The following is a 21,671-nucleotide window of genomic DNA, read 5'->3' on the forward strand; positions in this document are numbered from 1 at the left end:
CAACCATTTTAGGGACTATCTCAAAACCGATTCCTTTTCTCTAGTCTCTTATTCTGCTGCTATTCAGTCAGCTTTGCTACTAGCTATAGAGGCAGGAAGATGGGGTGGACCCATGACTAGAGAAAGCAGCCATGGTTCTCTGAGATGCTGCTAGAAATGTTCTGGCGTTGAGAACTGGTTGAGTGAAATGCTTTGGTAGAGCTGTGTACACAAGATACTGCTGGAATGTGCAATGTGTAAACATTATTGAATAACTCTAATTTTTGAGGGTTAGAGGAGTTCTCATTTGCCTCTGCAAAGGCGTTGAAGAATGAGTGATCTCAGTGGTGTTGCTTTTCATAACAAGGCTAGAAGAGAGATATGTGTATGTGTGAGGGGGCTAGGAGGCCATGGTAGAACATACTAGAGCATGGGAATAGTTTAAAATCTTGATTAAAATTCAATTTTTGAATCATTGATGAAGGCCATACTTATGACATTCCTTGCCAACAGGGCTCAGTTTATATTAGGCATATGACAGGGATTAGTAAAAATGATGGGGAAATTGTTCATGAATTCTACCATTACTATCAATTGAAGCATAGACATATTAAAAGGGAATTTAGCATAATACTCTCAAGGTCTTTCCATGCTGTCACAGATGACAAGATTTCATCTCTTGTATAGAGTATTATGCTGTGTAAAATAAGTCAGAGAAAGACAGATACCAAAAGATCTCCCTCACATGTGGAATATAAAAAACGAGCAAACAAAAACCTAAAATTAATTAGCAAACCAAGCAAAGTAAACACATAGATATAGAGAACAGAGTAGTGGTTACCAGAGGGAAAGGTACAGGGGAGAGGGTGAAATGGTAAAGGGGGTCAACTGTATGGTGTTGAATGGAAACTAAATTTCTGGTGGTAAGCACACTGTAGAGTACTCAGTAGTGGACATATAATTTATATGCATACAGTTTATATAATGTTATAAATCCCTTTACCTCAGTTTTTTAAGAAGTGTATTTAGAGGGCATATTCAGTTCAGTTCAGCTTAGTCGCTAAGTCGTGTCCGACTCTTTGCGACCCCATGGACTGCAGCACACCAGGCCTCCCTGTCCATCACCAACTCCCGGAGTTTACTCAAACTCATGTCCATTGAGTCGGTGATGCCATCCAACCATCTCAACCTCTGTTGTCCCCTTCTCCTCCTGCCCTCAGTCTTTCCCAGCATCAGGGTCTTTTCAGTGAGTCAGCTCTTTGCATCAGGTGGCCAAAGTACTGCAGTTTCAGCTTCAACATCAGTCCTTTCAATGAACACCCAGGACTGATCTCCTTTAGGATGGACTGGTTGGATCTCCTTGCAGTTCAAGGGACTCTCAAGAGTCTTCTCCAACACCACAGTTCAAAAGCATGAATTCTTCGGCGCTCAGCTTTCTTCACCGTCCAACTCTCACATCCATACATGACCACTGGAAAAACCATAGCCTTGACTAGACGGACCTTTGTTGACAAAGTAATGTCTCTGCTTTTTAATATGCTGTCTAGGTTGATCATAACTTTCCTTCCAAGGAGTAAGCGTCTTTTAATTTCATGGCTGAGTCACCATCTGCAGTGATTTTGGAGGGCAAATTAGGTTGTTCTAAAGAATCAATTTTAAATCATATCCTGATAACTTGGTCTCAGTGATTTTGCCTATTTGAGTAGATACATTTTTATTAATGGACTTCCCAGGTGGCTCAGTGGTAAAGAATCCACCTGCCAGTGCAAGAGACACAGGTTCAATCTCTGAGTGAGAAAGATCCCCTGGAGGAGTATGGCAATGCACTCTAGTATTCTTGCCTGGAGAATCCCATGGACAGAGAAGCCTGGTGGGCTACAGTCCATGGGGTCACAAAAAAGTCAGACACAACTGAGCAACTAAGCACGCATGCATTTTATTAATAAATATAAATATGCATAAAATGTGTAACTGTATCTACTAAATAATATATGTAATTTAAAGTAGACTTCCTTTTAAATTGAAGGATATTTGATTTGCAATATTGTATTAGTTTCGAGTGTGCAGCAAAGTGATTCAGTTATATATGTATATAACTGATTCTTTTCCATTATAGGTTATTATAAGATTTTGAATATAGTTCCCCATGCTGTACAGTAGGTCCTAGTTGTTTATCTCTTTTGTATAGAGCATTATGTATCTGTTAATCCCCAAATCCTAATTTATCCATCCCCAACCCTTCCCCTTTGGTAACCATAAGTTTGTTTTCTATGTCTGAGTCTGTTTCTGTTTTGTAAATAAGTTCATTTGTATCATCTTTTTTATATTCCACATATAAATGGTATCATATGATATTTGTCTTTGATTTACTTCATTTTGTATGATAAACTAGTTCCATCCATGTTGCTGCAGAAGGCATTATATCATATATATGTGTTCCTAAGCCATAAAAAACACATATGAAATAATGCCATTTACAGCAACATGGATGGAACTTAGAGATTGTCATTGATATATATATGTGTGTGTGTGTGTATATATATATATATGTAATTTTTTTTTATCCATTCAGCTGTCAATGGACACTTCAGTTGCTTCCATGTCTTTGCTATTGTAAATAATTCTGCTATGAACATTGGGGTGCATGTATCTTTTTGAATTAGAGTTTTTGTTTTTTCCAGAAATATGCCCATGAGTGGGATTGGAGGATCATATAGTAACTCTATTTTTAGTTTTTTAAGAAACCTCAGTACTGCTCTCCATAGTGGCTGCAGCAGTTTACATTCCCATGTACAGTGTAGAAGGGTTCCCTTTTCTCCACAGCCTCTCCAGCATTTATTTGTAGACTTTTTGATGATGGCCATTCTGACTGGTGTAAGATGATACCTCATTGTAGTTTTGATCTGCATTTCTCTAATAATTAGTGATGTTGAGCAGCAGATTGCTTTTTTTACTTTTAAAAATTAGTTTATTTTAATTGGAGGATAGTTGCTTTACAATATTGTGATGGTTTTTGTCATATATCAACATAAATCGGCCATAGGTATACATGGACTCAGTGGCAGATTACTTTTGAACATGTTAAAACAGGGATTGTATGGGGAGAAAGGGCACAAACCTTTTAAAACCTATTTTCAGGCACAAGGTAGGGCCTTGTACAGCTTTAACTAGATTCAAGGATTGGCACGTTTAAGCTTAGAGTTGAGAAAGTGTCCTGTTTAGAAGTTTCTGGCCTCTCTGGATGACTAAGAGGATGTGGCCACCCCAGGCCCTCCTTTCCTCACTGTGGCCTTCAGATGGGGCACCAGCCTCGGTCTCTGCTTGGCGTTCTTTACTTGCTGAGGCCATCTTGCTCGCCGCTGTGGTCATCTGACTTGTGACCTCTGCTGTAGAATTTACTGCTTATTTTAGAGTCTGTGTGAGAATGAAGTGATAGCCAGTTTTTTTAATGTCAAAAAATATGGGTATAAAGTACTATAAAATACCATCTGATACATTTCCCTTCATATTTTAGGAGAGCATTTATTATACTTCAGGAAAGCAGAAAGATCTGGCTAAAATATAGAAACTGAGTGGAAATCACCCTTGTGAAGGATATGAGGCATACATTTAATGTCAAGAAGTTGATTTTTATTAGTCTTTGTGAGTTTAATCTTAAGTAGGAGGAAAAATAGAAAATTTACATACAATCCATTTATATCAATCATGATTTTAAGTGAGTGACTAAAAATGCCTCTGTTAACAGTGTGAATCACCAAAACATTTTATTAAAACCACTTTGCAAAAAACTCATCACTCAGTTTCTGAACTTCATTCCTGTGTATACATAGTTTTGACAAAATCGTATCTAAAATGATACTGCAATAAGCAGCTTTGGACATGTTCTCTTATTTTTAATTCTTTCCTTAGGTTGAGTTCCTAGAGCAGGTTCCTGGTTCAAAGGGGATGAGAATTTTTATGGTTCTTGGTTTGTTTTGCCAAGTTATTCTAAAAAAAGATGTAATTAATTTTTCATTCTGGTAGCTCAGCTGGTAAAGAATCTGCCTTCAATTCAGGAGACCCTGGTTTGATTCCTGGGTCCAGAAGATCCCCTGGAAAAGGGATAGGCTACCCATTCCAGTATTCTTGGGCTTCCCTGGTGACTCAGATGGTAAAGAATCAATCTGTAATGTGGGAGACCTGGGTTCGGTCCCTGAGTCAGGAAGATCCCCTGGAGGAGGGCATGGCAACCCACTCCAGTATTCTCGCCTGGAGAATCCCCATGGACACAGGAGCCTGGCAGGCTACAGTGAATGGGGTCACAGAGAGTTTGACACGACTGAATGACTGAGAACAGCACAGCAGCAAGATATGAAGGTGCCTAGTTTTTCCTTCTTCCCCAAACTCTCCCATGAGTGGGCTTTTGTAATTTTTTTAGTTATTTGCGTAGAAAGTACTCAGTGTGATCATGTATCTTGATATTAACTAAAATTTAGATGTTTGTATCGTTAGCTACTTTTGTATAATAAGCCATCCGAAAACTTAGTGATTTAAACAAAAACCATTTCTTATTTCTCAACGAGTCTGTGGTTTCTCAGGACTGTTCTGCTCATCTGTGATGGCTGCAGTTAATCTTGATGGGGATTGCTCATATGTGAGCCGTCAGTTGGTGGGTTGGCTGGGAGCTGGCTGGTCTAGGATGGCTGATGAGCCATCACAAGTGGGCTCTTCTCCATGCGGCCTTTCTCAAGCAGGCTAGCCCAGGATTCTCCACGTGCTATGGCAGGGTTCCAGGAGAGTGAGGGCCACTTGATGCGTCGTCTGAGAGCTGGCACTGGAACACTTCTGCCACATTCTATTAGGGGGAAAAACAGGCCAACTCACGTTCAAAGGCTGGGGAAAAATAAACTCTATCTCTTGATAGCGACAACTCTCAGTTCAGTTCAGTTGCTCAGTCGTGTCCGACTCTTTGAGACCCCATGGACTGCAGCACGCCAGGCCTCCTTGTCCATCACCAACTCCCAGAGTATACTCAAACTCATGTCCATTGAGTCAGTGATGCCATCCAACCATCTCATCTTCTGTCGTCCCCTTCACCTCCCGCTTTCAGTCTTTCCCAGCATTAGGGTCTTTTCCAATGAGTCAGTTCTTTGCATCATGTGGCCAAAGTATTGGAGTTCCAGCTTCAGCATCAGTCCTTCCAATGAACACTCAGGACTGATCTCCTTTAGGATGGACTGGTTGGATCTCCTTGCTGTTCAAGGGACTCTCAAGAGTCTTCTCCAACACCACAGTACAAAAGCATCAATTCTTCAGCTTTCTTTATAGTGCTCAGCTTTCTTTATAGTCACAACTCTCACATCCATACATGACTACTGGAAAAACCATAGCTTTGACTAAATGGACCTTTGACAGCAAAGTAATGTCTCTGCTTTTTAATAAACTGTCTAGGTTGGTCATTACTTTCCTTCCAAGGAGCAAGCATCTTTTAGTTGCATGGCTGCAATCACCATCTGCAGTGATTTTGGAGCCCAAAAAAGTAAAGTTTCTCACTGTTACCATTTTTTTCTCCATCTGTTTGCCATGAAATGATGGGACCAGATGCCATGATCTTAGTTTTGTGAATGTTGTTTTAAGCCAACTTTTTCACTCTCCTTTTTCACTTTCCTCAAGAGGCTCTTTAGTTCTTCTTCACTTTCTGCCATAAGGGTGGTGTCATCTGCATATCTGAGGTTATTGATATTTCTCCCAGCAATCTTGATTCCAGTTTGTGTTTCATCCAGTCCAGCGTTTCTCATGATGTACTCTGCATATAAGTTAAATAAAAAGGGTGACAGTATACAGACTTGACTTACTCCTTTCCCAATTTGGAACCAGTCTGTTGTTCCATGTCCAGTTCTAACTGTTGCTTCTTGACCTGCATACAGATTTCTCAGGAGGCAGGTCAGGTGGTCTGGTATCCCCATCTCTTTAAGAATTTTCCAGTTTGGTGTGATCCACACAGCCAAAGGCTTTGGCATAGTCAATAAAGCAGAAGTAGATGTTTTTTCTGGAACTCTCTTGTTTTTCTATGATCTAACGGATGTTGGTAATTTGATCTCTGGTTCCTCTGCCTTTTCTAAATCCAGCTTGAACATCTGGAAGTTCACGTACTGTTGAAGCCTGGCTTGGAGAATTTTGAGCATTACTTTGCTAGCATGTGAGATGAGTGCAATTGTGCGGTAGTTTGTGCATTCTTTGGCATTGCCTTTCTTTGGGATTGGAATGAAAACTGACCTTTTCCAGTCTTGTGGCCACTGCTGAGTTTTCCAAATTTGCTGAGCATCATCTTTTAGAATTTGAAATAGTTCAACTGGAATTCTATCACCTTCACTAGCTTTGTTCGTAGTGATGCTTCCTAAGGCCCACTTGACTTCACATTCCAGGATGTCTGGCTCTATGTCAGTGATCACACCATTGTGATTATCTGGGTCATGCAGATCTTTTTTGTATAGTTCTTCTCTGTATTGTTGCCACCTCTTAATATCTTCTGCTTCTGTTAGGTCCATACCATTTGTATTCTTTATTGTGCCCATCTTTGCATGAAAAGTTCCCTTGGTATCTCTCATTTTCTTGAGAGATCACTAGTCTTTTCTGTTCTATTGTTTTCCTCTATATCTTTGCACTGATTGCTGAGGAAGTCTTTCTTATCTCTCCTTGTTGTTCTTTGGAACTCTGCATTCAAATGTGTGTATCTTTCCTTTTCTCCTTTGCCTTTCACTTCTCTTCTTTTCATAGCTGTTTATAAGGCCTCCTCAGACAACCATTTTGCCTTTTTGCATTCTTTTTCTTGGAGATGGTCTTGATCACTGCCTCCTGTACAATGTCACGAACCTCCATCTCTAAGTCATGTTATAAAGGGTGTGGATACAGGGAGGGGTGGAAAATCAGCATCATTTTTGCAGCTGTTAGACTGCAGTAGTCAGTATTGTCCTTCAAAGCTCCCATCTTTCAAAGCTCTATACCTGTTCCATCGATGTACCCAGTAATTAAAAAAAAAATAGAGCCTTTCTTAGAATATAAGCCAATTAAGAAAATCACTTTGTTCTTTCTAGCCATCCATTTTATACAGCATCCTTGAGTCTAGTTAATTTTTGATGATTTTGAAATATCAAATCCACAATAAAACAATTTCAAAATTTACCTCCATCAAAACTATTTAAAAGAATGTAGCCCAGGCTTTGAAATCAATCCAAGCAAAGCATTCTAAAATGTTTAATACAACAGCAGTATCCTTGGAATACTGGAGAGCCTGACAAACTGGTTACCTTGAAGTGATTAACTATTTTGTGTATATTTTTTCTGGAACATTTGTTAAAGCCTTGCTTTAAATAAATACCTATTGACTACAGATAAATTTGGGGGTTTAGTGTATCTTAATTGAATATCAAATTACTTTTTCTCATAAAGGAGTTTAGTGTTGACTTATTTGGGTTGCAAATTACAGCAAACTGACTGGATTTTGTCTTCATTTCGCTTTTTAGATAATGTTTTTGGAGAAGGAGCACATATTCATTCTCATATCATCCCAGTTCAGTATTGCTGTCATAAGGATTTGTAGAACCTAATGTTTTAGATATTGCTTTTAGTAAAGTGTAAAGTGTTAGTTGCTCAGTTGTGTCCAGCTCTTTGCAACTCCATGGACTGTAGCCTTCCAGGCTCCTCTGTCCATGGGATTCTCCAGGCAAGAATACTGGAGTGGGTTGCCATGCCCTCTTCCAGGGGATCTTCCTGACCCAAGGATTGAATCTGCATCTCTTATGTCTCCTGCATTGTCAGGTGGGTTCTTTACCACTAGTGCCACCTGGGAAGCTCAGACACTGTGTTTAGTGGCTTTTAAAAAACCAGTTTATACAAACTTTGTCCTCTAAAGGAAGTTGACTTGGGTGGTCTTTCAGGAACAGTGATAAAAGAATTCTGTGCCTATAAAGTTAACCAAGATTTAGCAGTAAATCTTGCCTGAGAGTTCCCATCATCTGGCCATACATGTTTGGGTTTAAATCTCCTTGAAGTTAACATTAATGAGAAACTCAGGTGATACAGACTCTGAATACATCCACTTTTAGAAAAGAAAACTCCTTTATTGAGAAGTGCTAACTGGAGTCAGCAAAGAGGAGCAGAAATCCCTAACTGCCAGTATCAGTGACCGTACATTGGGACAGCCTAAGAGAGCTTGTTCACATGAAATGCCAGCAAGCACTCATGTTTGGACATTTTTCCATTCCCAAAGTAGAGGGCAGATTCTCTTTGTCATTCACTAGAAGAGGCTGTTTTCTCTTCACTTTATCTAAAAGTTCAATTTAGTGAAAGTCAACAGCCTGGAGAAATGAGTATAGATCATGTCTACATAAGACTTGGAAACCAACCTGGACGAAAGATGTTTGATCAGTTGCCTGGGTTAGAACTGTCAGCTGGGTGCATGTCCATGAATGTGCTACATGTATTTTCTCCTGGCCCTGTTTCTGTGCCATCCCCAGCAGGTTTTTCTGCGACTTTATATTTCAGCTCAATTATACAACAGACTAGAGATTTGAAATCTTGGATTGTAAATGTATTGTTGTTCAGTCGCTAAGTCACATCCAATTCTCTGTGACCCCGTAAACTGCAGCACGCCAGGCTTTCTTGTCCTTCACTATCTCCCAGAATTTGTTCAAACTCATTTCCATTGAGTCAAAGATGCCACCCAACTATCTCATCCTCTTTTGCCTCTTTCTCCTCCTGCCCTCAATCTTTCCCAGCATCAGGGTCTTTTCCAGTGAGTTGGCTCTTTGCATCAGGTGGCCAAAGTATTGGAGCTTCAGCATCAGTTCTTCCAATGAATATTCAGGGTTGATTTCCTAGGATTTCAATAAGATTGACTGGTTTGATCTCCTTGCAGTCCGAGGGACTCTCAAAGAGTTTTCTCCAGCACCACAGTTGGAAAGCATCAATTCTTTGGTGCTCAGCCTTCTTTATGGTCCAACTCTCACATCCATACGTGACTACTGGAAAAATCATAGCTTTGACAACATGGACCTTTGTTGGCAAAGTGATGTCTCTGCTTTTTAATATTCTGTCTAGTTTGGTCATAGCTTTTCTTCCAAGGAGCAAGTGTCTTTTAATTTCATGGTTGCAATCACTGACCGCAGTGATTTTGGAGCTCAAGAAAATGAAATCTGCCACTGTTTCCACTTTTTCCCCATCTATTTGCCATGAAGTTATGGAACTGGATGCCATGATCTTAGTTTTTTGAATGTTGAGTTTTAAGCCACTTTTTCACTCTCCTCTTTCACCCTCATCAAGAGGCTTTTTACTTATTCTTTGCTTTCTGCCATTAGAATGGTATCATCTGCATGTCTGAGATTGTTGATATTTCTCCTAGCAATCTTGATTCTGGCTTATGAGTCATTCAGCATGGCATTTCCCATGATGTACTCTGCATATAAGTTAAATAAACAGGGTGACAATATATAGCCTTGATGTACTCCTTTTCCAATTTTGAACCACTCCATTGATCCATGTCCAGTTGTAAATGTTGCTTCTGTATTGCATACAGTTTTCTCAGGAGACAGGTATGGTGGTCTGGTATTCCCATCTCTTTAAGAATTTTCCATAGTTTGTTGTGATCCACATAGTCAAAGGCTTTAGTGTAGTCAGTGAAGCAGGAGTAGATTTTTTTTTTTTTTGAATTCCCTTGCTTTTTCTGTGATCCAACAGATGTTGGCAATTTGGTCTCTGGTTCCTCTGCCTTTTCTAAATCCAGCTTGTATATCTGGAAGTTCTTAGTTCACATACTGTTAAAGCCTAGCTTGAAGGATTTTGAGCATAATCTTGCTAGCATGTGAAATGAGCACAATTATAAAGTAGTTTGAACATTCTTTGGCATTGCCTTTCTTTGTGATTAGAATGAAAACTGACCTTTTCCAGTCCTGTAGTCACTGCTGAGTTTTCCAAATTTGCTGGCATATTGAGTGCAGCACTTTAACAGTATTATCTTTTAGGATATTAAATAGCTCAGTTGGAATTCCATCACCTCCCCTAGCTTTGTTCATAGTAATGCTTCCTAAGACCCTCTTGACTTCACACTCCAGGATGTCTGGCTCTAGGTGAGTGACCACATCATTGTAGTTAACTGGGTCATTAGGAACTTTTTTGTACAGTTCTTCTGTGTATTCTTGCCACGTCTTTTTAATCTCTTCTGCTTCTGTTACATCCTTGATGTTTCTGTCCTTTATCTTGCCACTCTTGTATGAAATGTTCCCTTGGTATCTCTAATTTTCTTGAAGAGATCTCTAATCTTTTCCATTCTATTGTTTTCCTCTATTTCTTTGCATTCACTTAAGAAGCCTTTCTTATCTCTGCTTACTATTTTCTGGAACTCTAGATTTAGTTGGAACTCTGCATATCTTTCCCATTCTCCTTTGCCTTTTCCTTCTCTTCTTTTCTCAGCTATTTGTAAGACCTCCTGTATGGACAAGCCATTTAATTTTTCTGAATCCACTGAACGTTTCCATCTACCAAACAGGCATGAAAATACCTGCTCACAGATTGCTTCAGGAACCAAATGAGATAAGGTAGCATAAATAATAGTCACAGTTTATAGTGATTGAGAGCTTGCTGTGTGTGGGGCACTCTTCTAAGGACTCCGCCCATTTACTCCTTCCTAAAATCCTATTGTTTCTATTTTACAGTTAAGGAAACTGAGACACAGTCTATAGAAACTCTCTGAAACCTCTAAAACACATTAAACAAATGTTAGCTCTAACCTTAATTCTCCTGGTAGTGTATATTTCTCTATCAGTTTGACCTAAATCCAACAAATGCTAGCACCATTCAAAAGCTGAATCTGTGTTTCCCTCCCTTGGTATCCTAACAGTTCCTTTTCACCCTCTCAGGTTTCCTGTGGATACCATGACGGTCACGGTGGTGTATGATAACTCAGAGGCTACCGAGCTGTGTGCAGCTCAGCACCTCTATCTCAAGCCCATAGCAAAGCTGATGATCAATGTGTTGCTCCCTGAGAGCCCAGAACCCTCGAGACCCGTCTCTAATTGGGAAGTTCTGGACCACCTGAAGAGCCTGATTTGTCCTGACCAGTTCACCAATGTGCGGCTTGCCAAGAGCACCAGGGACTTCATCCGATTTGAGGGGGAGGCGGAAACGCGAAGCTTGGTTCAAATCCTGAAGGCCAAGTTGCATGGGAAGATCATCAAGCTAAACGGCTTGGAAACAGACTTAAAAGTCATGGTGACAGACGCCCAGGGAGAGTGGAAGCACTTCCCCAAGGAAAATGGGGCCATCCCGACGGGTGATGGGTCTGAAGAGCAGGACCACGATAAGAGCCCAAATTCCATATACTTTGAAGGTCTGCCCTGCAAGTGGTTTGCTCCCAAAGGTTCCAGTGGGGAGAAGCCATGTGAAGAGATCCTTCGGGTAGTCTTTGAATGCTTTGGGAAGATCAAGAATGTAGATATCCCGATGCTCGACCCCTATCGAGAGGTCATAACCAGTGGGAGCTTTGGGGGGTTCAACTTTGGCTTGCAGACGTTTGAGGCATTTATACAGTACCAAGAGTCAACTGACTTCTTAAAGGCCATGGAGTCCCTCCGCGGGATGAAGCTGATGCTTAAAGGAGATGATGGGAAAGCTCTGGCATGTAACATCAAGGTAAGGAGCAGCCAGGGTTTTATAAAAAAAAATTTTTCCCATGGTTCAGGTGGTCCTGAGTAAAAGCTAGAAGGAAGCCTCTGGAACAGATTTCCTTAGACCACCCTGGAGGCTCTGATCAAGAGCTAATGTAAAGATTTATGTTGTCATTAATAAATGGGTGTTTTTAGGGACAAAATATCATCATGATTAGGGCATTCTCCTACTGTCAGCTATGCTGCCAGCTGTGGTTTGAAGTGATGGTTGTTATAGTCTGGGGCTCTGCCCAGCTGCTCGGGGGCATTAAAGGATTCTTCATGGTCCTTATGGAAGTATCTCATATGCTTCTTCTGTTTGACAAGTTGCTGGGAAAAGGCAACATGCAGCTTGAAACAAGAAAGGCAGTTTATTCCCTCTTTGCTGTTGGGATCACAGTTTACTATACTGTAATGACGACTGTCAGGTAAATTCTAAAACAGAATCCCAACAAACCTGGCTCCTTTCCTCTCGAAGTCAGCCTGTCTATCCATCATGTTGCTTCATGACTGTCTGAATGCCTGGTCATTTTATTCTTGAAAACTTAATGCAGCTAAACCCTTTTTCTCTAAATCAGTCTTTAGGGTGAATTTGAACTTTCAGCTTCAGTAGCTTCAGGTGTGTGTGTGTGTGTGTTATGTGTGAGGCTACTTGGGTTAAAGTATATGTTTGAAACTTATGAGCTATTCAGTCTAACAAAAGATCTAGCAAATGCTATAATGACCACCCACGTACCACTGCAGCTTAAAAAATAAAGCATTACCAGTGGAATGAGAACAGGTTCCCCTTTGTGTACCATCCTCAGTCAAGGCTGCTCACTCCCCTCAAAGGTAACTGTGATGGTGAATTTGGTGTTTGTCACTCATGCATATTTAAATAGCTACTTCTGCATCCTTATAAATATAAGGCAAATTTATTTGTAGTGCTTCAATCTGACTTTTACTTTATTTTGAGATTTGCAAAGTTGTTTAATAATCACTATAGTCAGATCTTGTATCTCTTTTGGGAAATTTTCCTACATCTTTGCTCCCCCCACCCCATTTCTGGACTGTTTTTTTCTCTGCTGATTAAAAAAAAAATTATTAATAACTCAGTTAATCAGTATAACAAACCAGAAGCAATATACTCACATCCCTTAGAACTTGTGTCCATAAGGGCACTATGATGCTGCATATGGCTGTCAAGTGAGTTCCTCAAAGGTTCTGCCAAAGAAAGTTCTAGAAACCCCACAAGGACAGTTTGAGAGATGACTGAGAGGCAGTGTAACTGTCTGGATCTGGGATGCAGAGAAGGCATTTTTAATTCATTTGATTTGGCATTGCCAGGTACAAATTAGTTTTAGCTCTCTGGTATGGGATATACCCAGCCAGTGGGCAAACTTTTCTGATGATACTTTGAATTGTTTGAGAGCAGGTTATGTTTGATACAACCAGACACTTCAGCGAAGGAGCTATAAAGAAGAGAAATCAAGAAAGGCTGAAATTACAAGAGTTGGAGGAGGAGAGGAAAAAAGAGAAGAGAAGAGAAGAAGAAGAGGCTGAAAGGTGAGGATACCAAGTTCAACGAAGAGTGTTTTTGTTGTTGTTACTGTTGTTTTTGGTTTGTTTTTAAACTTTCAATTTATGGATTTATCTCTTCAGGTGTGAATGGGTTCACTTAATAGATAGCATGACGGGGGAGGGGGAGCAGGAATTGGTGCTCATTAGAAAATTGCTGTCTTTCCGTTACATTGTTAGAAAACCAAAAGGAGAAAGCAGTGAAAAACAGGATACTTGTCAGTGAAAAACAGGATAATTGACAAGTATGCTTGTCAGGAAGAACAAGTAATGAGGAATAGTAGGACCAACCATATTAGGTTGTCTAGGAGTTAATAATCATTAAAAAAAAAGGCCAGGCACGTTTAGCATGAAAATTCTAGCCTGCCAACTTACAAGTTTCACCAGTTTACCTAAATTTACCAAATTTTACCTTGCCTATCCATTGAAATTTGGGGGGAAAATTCTTTTCTGTTTTGGAAAAGATTTTCTTCCATAAGATGATCAATAATCAAACTAACCCAGAAGGATCTGTTGGAACCATTTTTCTTGTTGGCTCAAGTTCTTTCTGTGAATTTAAGGAGCCTCTGTATTTACTTCTTTGAGCTTATCATTGTTTCCCAGTTTAGGAGCTTGAGACTAGAAAGGGCCATTGGATTGTCAAGGGTTTGCCAAGAAGGGACAACTGGACCAGAACTACAGGGCTCCAAAAACCAGTTTTACCTCCTTCCCAGCTCCTCCCCTTGCAGGTTTATTCTTCCAGCCTTTTATGCAAATTGTAGAAGTTTAAGAGTAGTCTTCCATGTGCCTCTCACGTTTTTTGGCTGGCGGAGTGCTAGGAGTTACTTAAGGTCATGGCTGTGAAACTTGGCCAGAAGCTGATCCCAGTAAAGGTAATGATTCCCCTCAAATTTCCAGATCGATCATGCAGTTGAGCTCATCCTCCAGTTTGGGGCTCGGTCCTCCCTCAGGCAATTGTCCTCCCCTGCCCTTCCCCCACCCCCAGGTTTCCATGCTTCTATGAGAGCCTAAACAAAGCATCTTAAATATTCAGAAAACAGCAGAAAAATAAGCCCATATTCTTCTAAACCAGCCTGTTTTTATGATAGTGTACTGGGTGGCTCAGATGGTAAAGAATCTGCCTGCAATGTGGGAGACCCGGGTGTAATCCCTGGGTTGGGAAGATCCCCTGGAGAAAGGAATTACCTGCTCCAGTATTCTTGCCTGGAGAATTCCATGAACAGAGGAGCCTAGCAGACTACAGTCCATGGGGTCACAGAGTGTCAGACATCACTGAGTGACTAACATAACACTTCACTGTGTTAAGGAGCGTGCACCAAAGACCAGTTCTCACCTTTAAGATTTTCTGAGTGCCTTGACTTACTTTCATTTGTGTCTGTGTGACCAGCTCAGGGAAGGTTTTGATCTCAAGAGAAATGGAATCCTCACTGCGAAAGCTGGATCCCATAGTCCCTGCTTCTGGTTTGAGAAAGTAGGGGGGGGGGGTTGAGGCCTCTCCTTTGAATTCAGTAGACTTCTTTGTTTATTTTTTAAATACACTCTCTCTGCATGAGATCTCCTGTGCGTGTTTCTAACTGACCAACTTAGTTATGCATCTCTCCCCTTGACTGATGTGTCACAGTGTCGTTTGTCATCAGTGGTCTAATGTCGAGCCCTGGGGTGTTGTAGCTAGAGATTTTGGGGAACTCCTGCCAGGGAGGAGGTAGTGGGGAGGAGAGTAACCCTTTTGCCCAATAAACACCTTCTAAAGGGTTCACTCTCTTAATCATTATCCAGAAAAAGAAAAGAGGAGAGGAAGGTCCAGGAAAAGAGGAGAAAGGCCAGAGTCAAGAGACACACCCAGAAGGAAAGGGACAGGCACCGGCAAAGGAGACAGAAGGACAGCGCCAAAGTGGAGGCCCAACCAGGGTCCAACTCTTCCAAGGACCTGGAGAAGAGAAAGATCCCAGTGATTGACAGGCAGCTGGAGGCCCTCTACCTGATGCGGGCACTCCTGAGGAAAATTATAGTAAGGCTCTTGCTCCATTGTTCTTTGATTTGGGTAGCTATCAGTGACCTCTCTGAGTCCTCATGGCCTTTACTTTGAAACAGTGGTCTATTGTTTAACCAGTGGCTGTGGAAGACTCACTGTATTCACTGAGGTTTGTTTTCAATAGGCTGGTCTCTAATAACCACAATTTTGCATTGACCAAAGGGATACCCAGATTCTTTGAAGGGGTTGGGTCTCACCTCCACCATCTGGCGTGCATGCGCACGCGCACACACACACACGCACACACACACACACACACTCTCTGTGTTTCTCAACTTTGGGACGATCTCATTCAGAGCAGTATAGCTTGTGCACCTACTATTCTAAGCTGCTAATGGAGGTAACAGAAAACGCCCGGAGGAGGGATGTGGAGTTTGTAGTCCTCCATTACCTTTCACTGGCCATTCATCAGTGACAGGATTGGACGGAAAAGGAGGGCCTTGAACAGACACGTTAGTCTAGTCTTCAACTGTTTGCTAAGGAATATCTCACATCACAGGCCAGTTGTTTTGTTTGGAGAGTTTCATTTGGGGAAGTTTTTGTTCTCCCACTTACTGACCTCCTAAAGATCACCAGACTCAGCAGATGCCCCAGAGTAAAGACCAAAGCATTCATTTGAAAAGCCATATTCAGCGTTCTTAAACACCAAGAGTGAATGGCATTCATTTTTGGTAGAGTTGATTTTAGGTATATTTGCCATCTCACCTGTTTTTTTTTTTCTCATTGGTATGGCCCATCAAACTGCATGAAATCAGGATCAGAAAAACCTCACATTTATCTTGACAGTAAGGCGAGCTAGATCTTTTTACTTTGCCTTAATGACTGTCAAAAGTGACTTCTTTTGAAGAATTCTTCTCTTTCAATGTATGTGGTACCAAATTTGAATCCCAAGTCCTGGGTAAGCTCTGAGCCCTGATTTGTGCCGAGTGTCAGTGGGAGCTCAGTACAAGCTCTCCCAGCAGGGTAGGGGCCGTAGGCCACACCTTTTACCTGCCCTGCAGTCATGGACAGCAGAGAGCACCATTGTCTCAGCCATATTTTCTACTTGCTATCTTGTTTCCAACTGAGGTGGGCAGGTTAGAGACATGCTCACTTGTAATCCATAGGAAGAGGCCGGAATAAAACACAAAAAGGCAGTTTGGCTTTTACAAAGCCAACTGACCCTTTAAGACACGTATTTCACCCACCAGTCTTTTCTTGTTCTAGGACTATAGCCCCAGGGAGCGCTATAGAGCATTTCTTATTCCTCTTCATGTTCCCACCCTCGAGCACAATACCTGGAACAGTAAGTAGACCCATCAATTTGTGAACAAAGGAAAAAAGGATTATGTACTTTTGGAGGTATGTAAACTGGGGTGCCACAGACCTAGTCAAAGCAGCTCCTATTAGATGGAGACATTTAATTTTGTACCTCCTGTTTCTTCAGTGTGCTATTATTCCTAATTTGGATCTACCCTGCTGCTGCTGCCAAGTCGCTTCAGTCGTGTCCGACTCTGTGCGACCCCTAGATGTAGTTAAAAACCTCTTCAGAACAGTGCTATATAGCCCAGTTTTCTTTGAGATTTTTAACCTGTTGAGCTTTTCATGTGAGATTTTTAACCTTTTTCTTTGAAGGAGTCTGAAGGATTTTACCCACGGAAGGCGAATGTTGCAGGCTCCAAAGCTCATCACGCTCCGGGGACCATGTCAGGAACTCTGAAGAAAGAAGAACCAAACACTCAGTATCTTCAAAATCAGGAGGAAATGCTAAGATACCACGTTTCCAAGTCAGATGACAAACGTAAACAAAAAATGAAGAAAAGAGCTAGAGCTCACTTACGTAAATCTTCCCACCACCTTGGGGGAAAAAAAAGATATTCAGCAAGAAAAGAGAGAGCTGGAAAATCATTAACTGATGGATACAATAACAGTTTGAGCTGTGACCAGAATTCCTTGCAAATTATAATGACTCAAGGTCAATCTCTTGAGAAAGAAGACCAGCATGGTTCTAACACCTCCTATTCTTCCAGATTCGTTGAGAGAGACCATAGTAGGAAACAGAAGATCTATGAAACAGATGAATTTGTTGACTATCTTTTAAACCATTATCAAACTCCAGAATATGCCCGCATCTGCCTAGAACCAAGTCACATAACAAGCACATATCAGTGGAAGAGAACCGTCCTTGTGAAAAAAAATAGCTTTCAAATCAATTTGAGAAAACATAAGCATCACTCAACCAGTTTGAGCCAAATGCAACATCTAGATAGGAGAGAACAGGTGCAAGCAGATGATCTCTGGACAAATCTTTCTTGGGATCCTGAGCATATATCACAAAAGAAAAGAAAAGTGGATTATGCTGAAGAATGTACAAAGAAGTTTAAACATCATTTTAAGGACACAGCCAGTGAAGCTGGTGATTGCCTGTCCCCAACTGATGAAAGGAGCCATCTGTTGGAAAAGACTCATGCTTACCAAGTCCAGGATCCCATATCCACAAGTCAAAGCCAAGTTTCCTCATCTAAGAGGTCAGCAGACTTTGATTTGAAGTTGAGAGATTTCTTAGAGGAAATTAGCAGTGATTCTGAATGTCTCAGTGATAATCTTAGTGTAAACAAAGAGAAGAAAAAGAAGTCTGTGGCCACGTATGATAGCTGCCCAGAAAAGGGATGTCTTGATGCTGATAAAATCATCACTTGTGATCCAGAAATTATGTCAAGTCAGCAGGCCTTGTATGCAGAGTGGAAACATGATGGGGAGGAAAAATACTCTGAATACAAGCTTAGGAAACCAGGCAGGAGGTCTACCTGTGAACTGAGATGTTCGTGGCTTGAGGGTAAAAGCAATTCCATTAGAAATGAGAACAGCAACAGCAAAGAGAGGGAAATACTGGCCCCCCAATACTTATTTGATGAAAGCTACCACCACAGATCCAGTGCCAGTGATTATTTAGACACTGTCATAGGAAAGAGGAGGCAGTTTAGTGATAGTGCATTTGACCACAGAGTCAACTATAGGCTCTTTCAAATGCCAGTAACATCATCAATAAGTGCTAATGCTTCCTATTTGTGGGGTTTTCCCCAAAGAAGAGAGATACCATGGAGGTCAGAATATAACTTGGATGCAGGAAAGATGAAAAGACGTGAGTATTCTGGAGAGTTCATGCTGAATTCTGGTAGCTACTACATTAGACATAACAGTCTGCAGCGTGTTGACTACAGAAGCTATTTAAGAACCAACTTCACTAGTTCTTTTTATTTTCAAATGTTTTGAAGGTTTCTTAGATCAGGAAACCCTTATTCACAGTAAAAATCTGCAAGAAGAAAATTTAAAACCAAATGTAGCTATGTAGTTAGCAACTACAGAGCAAGAGAGCAAACACTTAGGAGCTTGAGCAAGGTCAAATGCAAAACCTTGCTTCTCTTGCCAAAGTATAAAGCATAGATCAAAGTGTGTGTGTGTGTGTGTTGCAGATGTGTTGGCAAACTGGAAACACCAAACATCCAGATTCAGAAACTTGGTAAAACAATGTGCTTGCAAAACTTTCTTATCCAAGGACAGACATTTCTATAGTTCGATTGCAGCTTTAATTTGGTGCCATCAAAGGAGCAAATTAACATTGAGAGGAGTTAAGATAGCCCTCTATGGCTCTTCAGCTGTCATAACATTATTGTTTAACATCATTTATCTTCAAAGGAATGGGAGTGAATGCGTAAGGATCTTTCTACTTGTTCTTTGATTTGGTTGGAACACCATGTGCAGCAACAAACTTTCCTGACTTTTATCTAGAAATTCCTATAGATAAAAGAAGAGAGATGACACCTAGAACATACACTGGACTTCTTCATGACATTAGAGGGTTCCCTGAGCATCTGCCAGAAGGAAATTAATCTTATTAATATGTTCATAGGACTCAAAGAGTTGTCCTTTTAGAAACAAAGCCTTGGAAGAAGAATCTAAAAGGGGCTCAGGTTGTCTTTTGAGGCTGACACAGACAGTGGACCATTAGCAGAGTTGTTTTTTTTGGAAGAACCCCATGTCATTCCATCGTAGAAAAGCAACAGGATTGAAGTGATACAACGTGGGATTTGCCAAAGGAAATATTGAACGATCCTGGGGCACCAAAAATGGCACTTGGGAAGAGAGGATGTGACATTATTCCATTTCAGGTTATGTAATCCTTTCACTCAGGGTTGGGTGACATCAGTTTGTAAAAAGCCACTGAATATCCCCAAACTGACTTTTATAAAACAGTAACAAGTGCCTCCTCAATCCTCAATAATGCCATGGAGTTAGGAGAGTCAAGGGTAAAGCCCATACTTTTCTAGTAGGGGGAAAATTGTATGTGTGCAGAATTTGTAAACTCTTAACATAAGCAATTTATCTTTTTGCCTACTGGTTTTGGACTCCTTGAATATGTTTTTAAATTGAGATATTTTATAGGTTCGTAAAGACATACATCTTAATGCAGTGCATGTTCTATTGAAAGCTCGGCTGACTCATTCTGCCTTATATTGGATTTAGGAACTCAGGGGGGGCAGTAGATGACTTTTTTTCTTCCAACAAAACTATAGCTTACATGGCAATTGAAGACCTCAATGAGATTAGACTGCCTGCAGTGGGAAAAGGTATCTTAATCCACAAAGTAGTGGAAGGCAACATTTTCATATTACATGATTCATTTCAAACAGTCCTAACTTGATAGTCCATAGAAAAGGACCAGCTGGTCAAGCCAAAGTAGGACACCAGTCAGTGTGGCTGCCCAGAATGATAAGGCACGATGTGTGCTTGTAACCAGACTCTTGAGCAACCTGATATCTGAAATGCCTAGAAAATCTTCAAATCATTATTTGTTGGATCTCTTGTATTCAATTCTACTTGCAAGCCAGTGACTCTGCCATCAGAGTGACACAAGCCATCAACTAGGCTTGGCTTGTCCAATCTGAAAAATCACTCCTAGGGCGAGTGCATTTTCTCCTCTAAGGACTAGCAATGACTATTAATGTTCAGAGTACTATTGTCTGGAGGAGCCTTTAAATTATAACAGCTTGTATTTTGTCAGACAACCTGTGGCAACTACGTATTATTCTTTTCCAATGAGACCCAACCTCCCTATTTTTTTTTCATGTTTCATGCCCTTGAAACAAAGAACATTATAGGTTTGTAATGGAAAACAGCTATGCTTGTTTTGGAAAAATGAAAGAAAAAACAACTCAATCTCTTCTGTCATTTGATAATTTTTCTTTGCAGAGATTTTAGGCATGAAAGCAATTTGCTGCTCAGTAACCAGACATAAAAAAATACATTGCAGAATACAGCATGTGCAATTAAAATTTTTTTTTGTATAATAGAATTGGTGCTAAGTCACTTCTATGTAATATTTTGGTCTAAATACCATCCTGGAACCTAGAAGAAAGTAAAAATACTGGTTTTGTGTTTACTTTCTATACAACCTTGGGTTTTTATGTCTTGTGGTAATGCATTCTAGATTTGAGTAAACCTCTTTTTGGTGTGTGTAGGCCTTAAACAAGGATGAGAACAATGTCTCCTGAGCTTTTCAAATGGATGGAATGATTTAGAACTGAAAATGTGATACTCACTTTCTGTTAATTAACACTGTTATTCTTGGTTGTGCTGTTATTTAAGTGGTGCAAAAGTTTTCTCATATCTTTTTCCTATGTCCAATGAAAGGCCAGAACTTTAATCTGTGTCTTTTTAAATAGGTGTTTCCATTTTCCTTGTATGAGTTACTAATAGTGCTTTAAGAATTAGCTAAAAGTCTGTTAATGTGCTTTCTTGCGTTACATTTGTTTGAATTCCTCAGGTAGAAAGCCATTGTAACCTGGTAATTTTGAACTTAAGAACCAAATAAATGTATTTTCATTTGTTGCAAGACTGTTCAAAATGTTCACTTTTAAATGTTGATAATTCCACTTTGTGTGGGGGGGTGAGATTTCTACCTTTGGTATGCTGCTTTGCACTAACATTGCTGCTCCTTTTTGTCATTTGCATTGGCAGAGAAATAATACATATTTGATTTTCAGATATATTAAAATTAAAGTTGTCATAGTATAGAGTCTTTGTTCATTGACCACATGTGCTGGATAGAATATCACACACCTGCAGTAATATTTTCTTTGAAAATATGTCTGGTTTCACTACTGTTTTGAGGCAACGTCTCCCTTTATAATGCTAGTTAATGGCAATTGACTGTCAGAGCTCATGAAAATGCAGTTGTATTTTCATTTTGGGTAAATGAAAATCATGATTTTTTGACTTAAGACTATTCTCCCTTCAGCAAAGGCTTTATCAGTTCTTTATAGGTAGCAAAACAGATTCCACAGAATTTCACCTCAGCCCTTAGGGCTTCGCAGGTGGTGCAGTGCTAAAGAATGCACTTGCCAATGCAGGAGACATGGGTTTGATCCCTGGGTTGGGAAGATCCC

At 40.4% G+C, this 21,671-nt stretch overlaps 1 protein-coding gene across 1 annotated transcript in view; it reads left to right on the top strand.

The window, feature by feature from the left end:
* Positions 1-21,297, top strand: part of LOC145535556 (A-kinase anchor protein 17B-like) — a 30,841-nt gene extending 9,544 nt beyond the window's left edge. The window contains exons 2-5 of the mRNA XM_081564000.1: positions 10,872-11,643; positions 13,072-13,202; positions 14,991-15,222; positions 16,861-21,297. Of these exons, the coding sequence (XP_081420126.1) occupies positions 10,888-11,643; positions 13,072-13,202; positions 14,991-15,222; positions 16,861-18,498 (2,757 nt within the window). The 5' untranslated portion in view covers positions 10,872-10,887 and the 3' untranslated portion in view covers positions 18,499-21,297. The remainder of the gene's footprint in view (positions 1-10,871; positions 11,644-13,071; positions 13,203-14,990; positions 15,223-16,860) is intronic.
* Positions 21,298-21,671: the final 374 nt, after the last annotated feature.

The sequence above is a fragment of the Giraffa tippelskirchi genome, chromosome X (genome assembly GCF_054371585.1).
Source record: "Giraffa tippelskirchi isolate mGirTip1 chromosome X, T2T-mGirTip1v1.2.pri, whole genome shotgun sequence".
Taxonomy (NCBI): domain Eukaryota; kingdom Metazoa; phylum Chordata; class Mammalia; order Artiodactyla; family Giraffidae; genus Giraffa; species Giraffa tippelskirchi.